Genomic DNA, 11,405 nt, shown 5'->3' with positions numbered 1-11,405 from the left:
AAAATTTTTTTCCGACACAACTTCGCAGCGGCAACTGATTGAAAGGAGCACGAGAAAGCCAGGTTATAAACTCAGATGGCTGAATGAAACCTTTCCTCTTCCGCCTGGCTTTCTGACTGCTCCCCTGACCGCGAGCCCCTGTTGTGTTCTCCACCCCCCTCCGTCTTGGTACGGCCCTTGGAGTACGGAGCCTGCCGAGGGTCCCACGCTGGACGCGAGCGAGGAGGGTAGGTAGGGAAGTGGGCCAATCGGGGCGCGGGTCACGGCGCAGGCGCGCTGCGGAGGGAGGGCTATGCTAATGTTGTTGATATCCTGGGGCCACCCGAGTTAAAGGGGGGAAATCCGGGGGCTGCCGCCGCCGCCGCGGGTCTGGGCCCAGCCGGGGCACCCCTGTAGCCGCCGTTGCCCCTGGGAGAGGTGCCTGCCCCCAGCTCGGGGAAGGGGCGCCGCGGGCCTGGGGAGCACGGACAACCCCTACCCATGAGGCCCTGATGGAAAACACAAAGGATCTGGTGAGAGCCGAGCGCCGCAGCCGCTTTGTGTGCCGGGCGAAGGGGGTGGGGGGACGCCTGCAGCTCCCCGACCCCAGGAGCCCCTGCGGCTCTTTGACCCCAATCCCGGGCCCGTTTCTCCATCCCACGCCCCCTCAACCCTCCGGAGCTCCCCTCCCCCTACCGGCCGTTAAACGATTCCGGGGGGGGGGGTTCCCCTCCCCCCACCTCCTCGGCCCCGGATTCGTCGGGGTTCTCTCTCCCCGCTCTCCGCACACTCTCTGGAGGAAAACATTGGGGAGAAAGTTTTCTCTGCGCCCCGTCCCCTCCCCCTTCAGCCCTGGCTGGTGGAGGGGAGGGGGGGCGCTAGATTTGTGACTTTTACTTTTTTTAGCCGCCTGGGGTGGGGGAGAGGAGCCCTCCCCGCCCCCGGGGGCATGGTGGTGGGGCTGTGCTGGGGAGGGAGCCTCTCTCCGCCTCGGGGCGAGCGCCGCGAGGCATTTTGCACGTGGAGGTGGCTGCTGAAAGGGGCGGGGTGGGCACGTGTGGGAGGGAGCGGTGGGAGTGGTGTTCGGGAAGCGGCCGCCGGGGCTGCTGTGGTTTTAAAAGGGTTCCCGGCGGTGGGCTCCCAGGACCCTCCCGTTCCCTTCGGTGAAATGAGAACCCTGACGTTTCAGAGTCGGAAGAGACGTTAGAGGTCACCCAAAGCCGCCGTCCCCTCCGCAGCCTCTCTGACAAGTGGTAGGTAGTCTGCCCTCTGCGTCCGGCCCTGCTGCCCAGGAAAGCTCTCCGGGTCTTTTCGTTTATTTTGTTTTGTTTTTTCAGTAGTTCCAATTATTTGCTTACCCTTCATAGACCCCGGAGTCTCATTCATGTCCTTGCTGAGTTGCTCCCTTTTTTACTTCTCAAATCTTCTCTCACATCCTCCTCACCCACCCACGGCCCGTTGGCCTGCATTTTGTGTGCCAGGCAAGACCTGCGGGGAAGTGGAGGGAGGAGGGCTGGAGGCACGGTGAGGGGCCAGCTGAAAAGCTTTGCTGGGTCCGTTTCAAAAGTGCTGGCTTATCTGTCTGAGAATGATGGATATTTTTTTCTACAGGAAGCTGGGGAATTGCGGCCTGGGGAGTTCAGGGCTGTCGTCTCTCAATAGTGCGTCTTTTTGGAGTTGGGAAGTTTAGCATCATCTCTCCAGTCCAACCTTTGCTTGTTGCCTAAACCACTTCCCTCGAGGATGCCTAAAATTGCCTCTTGGGGACAGTAGTGAAGCTGTCACGCTTCTCCTGGTAGAGGGGTGATCAGAAGACCCCCTTCCTTCCCTCTTTTTGGCCCGTGTGTTCCTTTCAAGCTGGTCTTCCTTCTCAGGGCCCCTCCTACGCAATGCTCTCATTGCAGTCTCTCTTTTCTCCCCCAACTCTTTTATGAGATTTGAGACTTTTGCAACACTTTAATGTTTGCTCAGAGTTTGCAATATGCTTCATGCTCCTTACGTTGTTGTGCGCCAGGATTGAGCCCTTGTTGGTTGAGAGTTCAGTTTCTACTATTGTCTGTCCCGGAGCCTTTTCCTAATGTTCTCCTTCAATTTGGTGAGCTATACTGCCACCAAAAGTAGTTTTGTTGGCTTAAGAATCTTCCTAATATGGTGAAGTGGGAGTTAAGACATAACAGATAAAACTGTAGATGTAATGAATCTGGTCTAAAAGCCATTTTAAACTCCCAGTCCCGTTTAAAATGTTAGCACACGGTTTTTTCTCTCCCCTTTTTATGGCTTAGAGACTGCTGCTCTGCTCCAGTGTGCTTAGACTGTATGGTGTTTTTTTTCATATGTTTACCTCAACACCAGAGAGTGTTTAGAAAGAAAATAGCTGGCTTTTTCACCACCTCCTCTGAATAACAAATTGCTTCTATTTATATGGAACCCCATCCCAGGCTTATGGATGCCTTGTAAATTGTGGCAAAAACTGTCTTAAATAAGTATGGGTTCATAGTATCTTATTTGGGTCATGTCCTTTAACCATTTGATTTCTAATTTTGTACAAACTTTAACATGCAGTATTTCTAAATTTAGTCACTGGAATTTAACATGACAAAGAATAGTAGATAATAAAAGGAATTAATAGAGCTGTATAATTCTGTCTTCAGAGCTTCAGATGCTGTCGTATGGAGCTCCAAGTTATTTCCTGCTTGCTTTAAACATGAACTGTCATGACTTAAGTTGGCTAACTTTGGAGACATTTGCATTCTAAACATACTAAACAGGAACAACTGGTTTTGTTTTAAAGAAGACATTGCTGAATTTTATGGCTGGTTATGTTCATTTAATTAGTACCCAAGCCTTCCTAGATGTTCAGGTGCTTCTCGTTCCTCAGTTTCATTGGAAGCTAACGCAGTTTAACTTGTTTTATAACATGACACAGTAGTCAAAAGGTAAAGTTATGCTTAAAAGTGAATGCAGTGTTGTAAGGTATAAATACTAAATCACTGGATTACTATAAGCCAGGAGTGTTCAGTGGTTGAGTGGCCACATTTTAAAATTAGACAAGTTTTTTGGTTGCCACTTGTTTCTCAGTTTTTCATCTTTAAACTGGTTGCTTAGTAAGATTTAACCATTTCACATGTATAATTTTAAGTTAAGTCGTGAAATGGATCTAGTTAAAGATAAAAATATCATGACACTAGAAGAGGAAAGACTTAAAATAGTTCAAGCAGGCTAGAATATGCCTCCTAACACTAGGATATTCTTAACTAAGATTACTTTTAATTTTATACAGTAATTGCAGCTGGTTTAGATTTAATTTTGTGATTTTTTTTTAATGAACCTTTTATTTAGAACTTTCCCCACACAGATTTAGAGGTTTTTCTTCTTGCTTTGCTGGATCCACAAGAGTGGAAAGAAAATAATTATATTTGAATAAACCCTGAATTTGAGGTGAGATTAAATTATATAATAAGAGGGGAATTGGCAGAGTAGGTTAGGATTTCAGTTCTGCCACTAACTAACTTCATGGCACTTATTAGACAAGATCCTGTGCCTGTTTTCTTATCCTCACAGTTGAAGGGTTGGTCTAGAATCCTCATCCCAGACAGCTTTCTGCAGTAATAGGAAGGTCCTTTATCTGTGCTGTACAGTAGAGCAGTCACTAGCCACATGTGGCTATTGAGCACTAGAGGGTAGGTTACTTCATTGATGTAATCGGTGTACATTGAAATAGCTGCATCTATGCCATATTGGGCATATAGATATGTAACAGTATTTCCCAAGCTCAGCTAGTCACTAGAATCACCTCTTAGATTTCTTGTAAAAATACAAAACCTCTCGCTCGGAGGTTTTCATTCAGTGGGCTTGTAGTGGGTCTGGGAATATATGATTTTAATGCATGTCCCACAGAGTGTTTCACATTGGTTAGGGAAACACTGCATTAGATTTCTGAGCTCGCTTCTAGTTCTCACTTTAATATTGATAACTTGGCAGAGTAGAAATGAGCTCTGGACAGAGTTGGCAAACTGGCCTGGTTCTAGCCCTGCCACCTCCTGACCTGTGATCTTAGTCAAACTCCCTAATCTCTTGAGCTTCATTTTTCTAATCTAAAATATGGGCTGAAATCTGCCTCCCTCCTTCTTAAGGTTTCTGTAAATTTCTAATCATTTGTGACCATTGTATAAGAAAATGTAAGTTGCTATAAATGATAATTTAAATGTTATCTTTCCAGAATTCCTTTTTCTTTGTCCCTTTTCACTGTGTTATCCAATTCCTATTTCTTTCTTAAAGAACTGGTTGTATACAGTATTCCTTAATTAATACAGTCATTTCTTGTCTTCCCCTCTATTTGGCCATAGTTTTGCCATCTAGTCCTAGGACATATTAAATCTAACTTTTTTTTTTTTTTTGTATTTCTGGTGCTTAGCATAATGATTTGTATCTATTGCTCAAAAAGTATTGATTAATACCAACTGATACTTTAATTTTAGGTTTCAAAACTTTAATGAGTTATTTTATACACTAGAAAAATAACCCATTGTGTAACCATAAGTGTTTTAACTTTTTTTTTTGTTTTTTTTTTGTTTTGTTTTGTTTTTTGTTTTTTGTTTTCTGAGAGAGAGAGAAGAAAGAGGAGGGAGGGAGGAAGGAAGAGAGAGAAACAAACATAGATGTGAAAACAAGAAACTTTGATCGGTTGCCGCCTGTATTCGCCCTAATCCAGGATCGAACCCGCCAACCTGGTTGTGCCCTGACCGGGGATCAAACAGGTAACCATTTGGTGCACAGGACAATGCTCAACCAACGGAGCCAGGTTGATGGTTTTATTATCAAATAAATAGTTATCACTGCTTAGTGATTACTTTCGAGCAACTAGCGCCAAATATGTTTTTAAAAAATAAGCACCAAGAGAATATCATCAGGTTACATTAATATTTTTAGGTTATTTCTAGTCAGCATGATACTGAATAACCTGTTTAACTTGTTTTCCCTATATTAACATTAATAAATGATATCGTTGGATCGCTCGGGTTACATTTGCATTACAGCTTTAGTATGAATTCTGTCATTTGGGTAAATTGATAGCTAATACTGATCTTAAAGACACTCTAGGTTACTATGTTTCAGACTTAATTTTGACATGATTGTCTTATTTTTCATAGCTTTTCAGGTTCATACTTAAGGATTCATAGCTTTCTTCTGAAGAACTGAAAGTCCATTCATGTGAATTATTTATTTTATCATCCTTTCTGTGTGGTAAGTAGTGTTTTCTTTATTTTGAAGAGAGGGAAACTGAGACTCAAGTAATTGTGAGCATCCAAAGTCATATAAGTGATAGAACCAGAACCCAAAGAAGTAGAAATTTGTATTTCTTACAGACCAAGGAATAGCTTCCTTTTGCTCACTGTTACTTTAAATCTTAGAGCATAGTTATGTAATATAATATATCAACCTCTCCTGTCATTCCCTGGGTACTTTTCACTTTCTCTAGGTAGGTTATTCAGGATATTAATTTCCATTTCCTCCTGATTGTAGCATTAACCTGAGTTTATTTCACCTTGAACTTGTGGGAAACAAAAACTCAGTAATTCCAAATCCTTACTATTTATTTTCCTCCTACAGTAAGCTTAGAAAGAATGAAGGCATATCCGTTTAGGCTGGTGAATTGTATCACTATGTTGGACTGTGCTTTCCATCTTTTGGTGGAATGGGGAAGAGACCTAAGAGCTAAACAGCTCATTAAGCCTCTACTGAGTCCAGTCAATATAGTATCTACTAATTTCCATTTTGAATTTTGTAAGTTCACATATAATTTTCAAATTTAAGGACTTAGGAAACATATTTCGTGTCAAAATATAAAACTTTGAAAATTATGTGGGCGACATTTTGTATACTAGATGTTAACAATGAGTTTATTTATATCAAAATTATACTATTACTACTTGGTTGCATATTTATACATTTAGAATCTCAAGTATTTTCTATAAAATTTCTCCCAGAAATGTTTAGACTTTCATTGGAACTTTTGTGTGATTATTCAACAAGTTAATAGTTGTATCTTTTAAATACTTTGTAGATTCTATAGGGAGGAATGTTCATCAGTGTGACAGTTATAGTAGGAAAATGAAATTCTATTTATTTGTGACTCTTTACATTTTGCCACTATAAAAGTTTATATTTTGTTTTACTTTTGCTGTTTAAAAAAAGAAAATGAAATATATAAAAATGTTTAAATCATTCTACCATCCCATTCTCACCCTGTTAAGAGTTTAGCTTTTCCTTCTAGTATCTTTCTAAATCCATATATATATATATTTCTACATGCACCAGCATATAAAAAGTGAGTTGTGCTAGTCATCACTTAATTTGTTTTTCACTTTTACCTATTGCTAATCATTCTCCTAATGACGGTGAGTTTTTTAACTATTACATTATTCCTGCAAGAAACCCTTCCATATAGATTCTTGTGTCCTGTAGGAAGATTTGTAAAAATGGAATTACATGGTCAAAAGGTTTTCATAATGTCAAGTTGCGTTCCAAAAAGATGGCATAAATTTGCTTTCCTACATAAATTTGCCAATGCCAAATGTCTCTCAAATTTTATTAGTTTCATGAATTTTCAAAAAGTAATTTATACTTTTTAAAAATAATACTTATTTTTGAAAAAGACATGCATTTGATGGTACAATATTAAACTGATAAAAGTACTGTCAAAAAAAATAATTGCAGCAGTCCCTTTCCCAATTCAGTTTTCTTGAGACAGCTACTTTTAATTCATTTACCTTTCTTTTCTTTTCTTTCTTTTTTTTTAAATATATTTTATTGATTTTTCACAGAGAGGAAGAGAGAGGGATAGAGAGTTAGAAACATCGATGAGAGAGAAACATCGATCAGCTGCCTCTTGCACACCCCCTACTGGGGATGTGCCCGCAACCAAGGTACCTGCCCTTGACTGGAATCGAACCCGGGACTCTTCAGTCCACAGGCCGACGCTCTACCACTGAGCCAAACCGGTCCCGGCGCATTTACCTTTCTTATCTAGTATTTACCTCCATTAGGTTTATATTACTCAGTGCATGAATTTTAGATATTTTTTTTTCCTTCCACTGTATTGAATAAAGAGTTACCATCTATACTCAAAAGTAGGTGAGGTTTCCTCACCTGCAGTCATCCTGTCACCATATATTCAAGGACTTAGTCACCGAACACGAGTTTTCAGTTTTATTTTGAAAAGCAGTGTTCAAAAAGTCACATTACCTGAAACAGTTTTATTTGATCCTTGTTTTCGAAGCATGCAGATGTTAAATAACAGAACCATAATTTAAAAAGAGAGAGAGAGAGAAAAGCAGTTAAAATTTAACCTGGATTTAAGATCATTCCTTTGACTCATTTTATTAGTGTTCATTTTAGCTGTATGGCCTTGGGCTAATAGTAATTATCTGATCTTCTACTTCCTCATCTATAAAATAGTAAATAGTATTTGTAAAGATTAAATATATCACTACACATTAAGTGCTTAGACTGTGCCTAACACATACTAAGTGTTCTATAAATGTTACCTGTGTTAATAATTATAAGACCTTTTACAAATCACCATAAAAAGTAATCCTATAAGATGTTATTATGGAATTTACAAGTAAACTCCTATAGAGCAAACTATGTTTCTGAACCAAATGAGATAAAAATGAAGATTTACTCTGGAAAACTGTTAGATGATACAAAAAGTGAATCTAATGACAAATGAAGTGTTTCAGAAAGTGACAAAAGCAATATTTCTAAAATAATATATTCTAATGTGCTACTTAAATATGCATGTGTAGACTTCTATTTCTGGCCTGATCCAATTTTCCCACCCACCTTTCTACAAACCTATAAAACCAAAAAAGAGCACATATAAATCAAAGCCTACCCATGCCTTCAGTGTTATTAAGAAAGAGATTAGCACAACCTTCAGATTACATATAAGTAGAGAAATAAATCAGTTTCTAAGAGCTCCTTCTGCTCTTACTGTGGATGTGAAGAGTGGGAGAGGGAAGGTTTAACAAGTTCACTGAAAGAGTTCAGGGGCATGGAAGATTTAGATGAAGCACAAAATATCACTTCCAAGGGGAAAAGTTCAACACTAAATTCCAAAATACTGAATACAGGTTTGAAATTTGATAGTTTTTAGCTCTAACCACAGAGAAGAACTTGAAAATAATCTACCAAAATAGTTTTAAATTGTAAGCATTGCTTCATAGGGAAGGGGTGAAGATATGGAGACTTGGAGAAATGGCAGTGAAGAGAAAGAAAAAGGGGGGAAAATAATGATGCTACAGGAAAAGAAAGAAAGTAAACTTAAGATGTGTTCATGGACTAGGAACTCTGACCATGAAACAAATCAAATGAGAAAAGAGTGGACCATCTCCATACAGAACTGCTCTAAGAAAGAAACTGAATCAAAGCATTTCAATTGATGGGGGAGGGGGAAGAGAGGAGCAACACCCTGAATCAGAAATATAAAAGTATAAAGAAAGGGACGAAAACGAAGAAGAAATCAAGTTAGAGTAGATCAAACTCAGAAAAGAGAAAGAAAAAAGTTAGAAATGAAGACCAGGTATAATAAAGTTACCACTGATCAATAGATTCCCATGTGCATATAATAAAATATACTGAAGAAACAGGAAAACAATCAGAAAATGAGATTCATTTTTTTATTTAACAGTTTAAATGGAAGCTAGGTCCAAAAAAGCCTAATGTGGCCTGGCTAGTGTGATTTGGTAGGTGGGCATCAACCTATAAATCAGGAGATCATGGTTTAATTCCCAATCAGGGCGCATGCCTGGGTTGTAGGGCATGCAGGAGGCAGCTGATCAATGATTCCCCCTCATCATTGATGTTTCTCTCTCTCTCTCTCTCTCTCTCTCCCTCTCCCTCCCCCTCTCCCTTCCTCTCTGAAATCAATAAAAATATTTTAAATCTAATGTGTGTAATTATTGTCCCTAAAGAAGAAAAAAAGTATATTTAAAACTATCTAAGAAAACTCTGGAAATAAAAGATCTGAATCTGAACATCAAAAGTTCATACAAGAAGATAAACTCAACAGTAGAGCAACATGAGGAAAGAAAATGAAATCAATGATTTCATATTCAGTCAGCTGTCCTTGAGTGTCAAGATTAGAGAAACAATTTGAATATGCAAAACACTCGGGAAATACTGTACTCACTAGCCCTTCCTGAGGAAATTTAAGGGCTCAATTTCGTTAGTAAGAGGTATTTGGGAAATTTTCTGCAAAAGGACTGACAGTGAATATTTCATGTATTTTGTTTTGTGTTTTAGCCCAAGAAATTTTGGGTTTCAACAAAGAACCATTCGCCTGAATATTTACATTGACAGGGAAGTGGGCATAGCGGACCTCATCTTGTAACACCAGTGTAAACTCCCTGATCACCACCTTCTGCACATGACTGCAGATCATGTGAACAGTAGCCAGTGCACTTCTAGTTCCCCACCACTTATCAACCCTCTTTTTTCTTCCAAGGAGACAGAGTTCTACGTTGACCTTCACAATAACTGCATCCCTTCAGAGTGAGGTCAGCCTTTTCTGGAATGTTGACCATTGATTGCTGAGAATGGTCTTTATCTTCGCTATAGATACAGCAAAAAAAGTTTTGTTTATCTTTTTTAACTAAGATTAAAATCAAGAGTAGAGATAAGTAGAAGAACAGTACCTAAATGTTGCCTGTTCTGCCAAAAGAATGGAATAAAAAATTACCTGAGAGAAGGGGGACAGAAAAGAAAAACTAGAATGAGGTTAATGCATATAGTTTATTAGGAGTGATTCAGAGGATTTCAGATGAAACAAAAGCCTAGGTAACAAAGATACCTAGTGTACTATAAAAGATACAGGCGTACCTTATTATTGCACTCCACTCTGTTGTGCTTCATAGATACTGCATTTTGAGCACTTGTGGCAAGCTTATTAGAATCATTTTTCCAATAGCATTTGCTCATTTTGTGTCTATCACATTTTGGTAATTCTTATAACATTTCAAACTTTTTCATTATTTGTTTAAATACATATTTTTATTGAATTCAGAGAGGGAGAGGGAGAAACATTAGTAATGAGAGAGAATTATTGATTGGCTGCCACCTGCATGCCCCCTACTGGGGATCGAGCCCACAACCTAGGCATGTGCCTTGACTGGAATGGGACCTGGGACCCCCTTCAGTCCGCAGGCTGATGTTGTATCCACTAAGCCAAACAAGCTAGGGCAAACTTTTTCATTATTGTGATCAGTGATCTTTGACATTACTGTTGTAATTGCTTTAGGGAGCCAGCAACCACATCTATGCCAGACAGCAAACTTAATTGATAAGTATTGTGTGTATTCTGATGGGTCATTCCCATCTTCCTGCTCTGGGCCTCCTTATTCTGAGATGCAACAATATTGAAATTAGGCCAATTAATAACCCTACAATGGCCTCTAAGTATTCAAGTGAGAGGAAGAGTTGCGCACCTCTCACTCAAATCAAAATCTAGAAATGATTAAGCTTACTGATATGGGCATGTCAAAAGCTAGGCTTCTTGCCCAGCTGGAATGGCTCAGTGGTTGAACGTTCACCTATGAACCAGGAGGTTAAGGTTTGATTCCCTGTCAGGGCACATGCCTGAGTTGTGGGAACAATCCCAGTGTGGAGCGAGCTGGAGCCAGTTGACCAATGAGTCTCATCATTGATGTTTCTAGCTCTCTATCCCTCTCCTTTCCTCTCTGAAACCAATAAAAATATATTTTTGTAAAAAGCTAGGCCTCGCCCTAACTGGTTTGGCTCAGTGGATAGAGCGACAGCCTGCAGACTGAAGGGACCCAGGTTCGATTTCTGTCAAGGGCGTGTGCCTTGGTTGTGAGCACATCCCAAAAGGAGGTGTGCAGGAGGCAGCTGATCGATGTTTCTCATCAATATTTCTAACTTGCTATCCCTCTTCCTTCCTCTCTATAAAATACACATATATACATACATGTATATATGTAATTGTAAATATATATATATGTATACACACATACATATATATATGTATACATACATACATATATATATGTATATATATATTTTTTAAGCTAGTCCTCTTTTGCCAAGTTGTGAATGCAAAGGAAAAAGTCTTGAAATTTAGAAGTGCTATTCCAGTGAACATACAAATGTTATGAAAGTGAAACAGCCTTGTTTTTATGGAGCAAATTTTAGTGGTCTGGGTAGAAGATCAAAGCAAGTACAACATTTCTTTAAGCCAAAACCTAATCCAAAGCAAGGCCCTAACTTTCTTGCAGTGTAGGAAGGCCGAGAGGGATGGGGACACTGTGGAAGTTTGAAGCTAGCAAATGTTGGTTCATGAGGTTTAAGGAAAGAAGCCATCTCCATATCAGAAATGCAAGATGAAACAGCAAAGCGCTGATATAAAA

At 39.7% G+C, this 11,405-nt stretch overlaps 1 protein-coding gene across 11 annotated transcripts in view; it reads left to right on the top strand.

The window, feature by feature from the left end:
- Positions 1 to 85: 85 nt before the first annotated feature.
- The window catches only part of MBTD1 (mbt domain containing 1), a 48,249-nt gene continuing 36,929 nt past the window's right edge, over positions 86 to 11,405 (top strand). For 2 of the 11 annotated variants that reach the window (XM_036450781.2, XM_036450783.2), the window contains exons 1-3: positions 269 to 512; positions 1,169 to 1,232; positions 5,130 to 5,223. Coding sequence is in view for 1 of the 11 variants with exons in the window: in XM_036450779.2 (XP_036306672.1) it covers positions 492 to 512 (21 nt within the window). In the remaining 10 variants the exon portion in view is untranslated. Of the gene's footprint in view, positions 228 to 268; positions 513 to 1,168; positions 1,233 to 5,129; positions 5,224 to 11,405 lie in introns of those variants that run through there. The other 9 variants (XM_036450785.1, XM_045586137.1, XM_036450786.2 and 6 more) reach the window with 7 other exon arrangements.

Source organism: Pipistrellus kuhlii, unplaced genomic scaffold (assembly GCF_014108245.1).
Source record: "Pipistrellus kuhlii isolate mPipKuh1 unplaced genomic scaffold, mPipKuh1.p scaffold_m20_p_22, whole genome shotgun sequence".
NCBI lineage: Eukaryota > Metazoa > Chordata > Mammalia > Chiroptera > Vespertilionidae > Pipistrellus > Pipistrellus kuhlii.
This window is presented reverse-complemented; position numbering and strand designations above follow the sequence as displayed.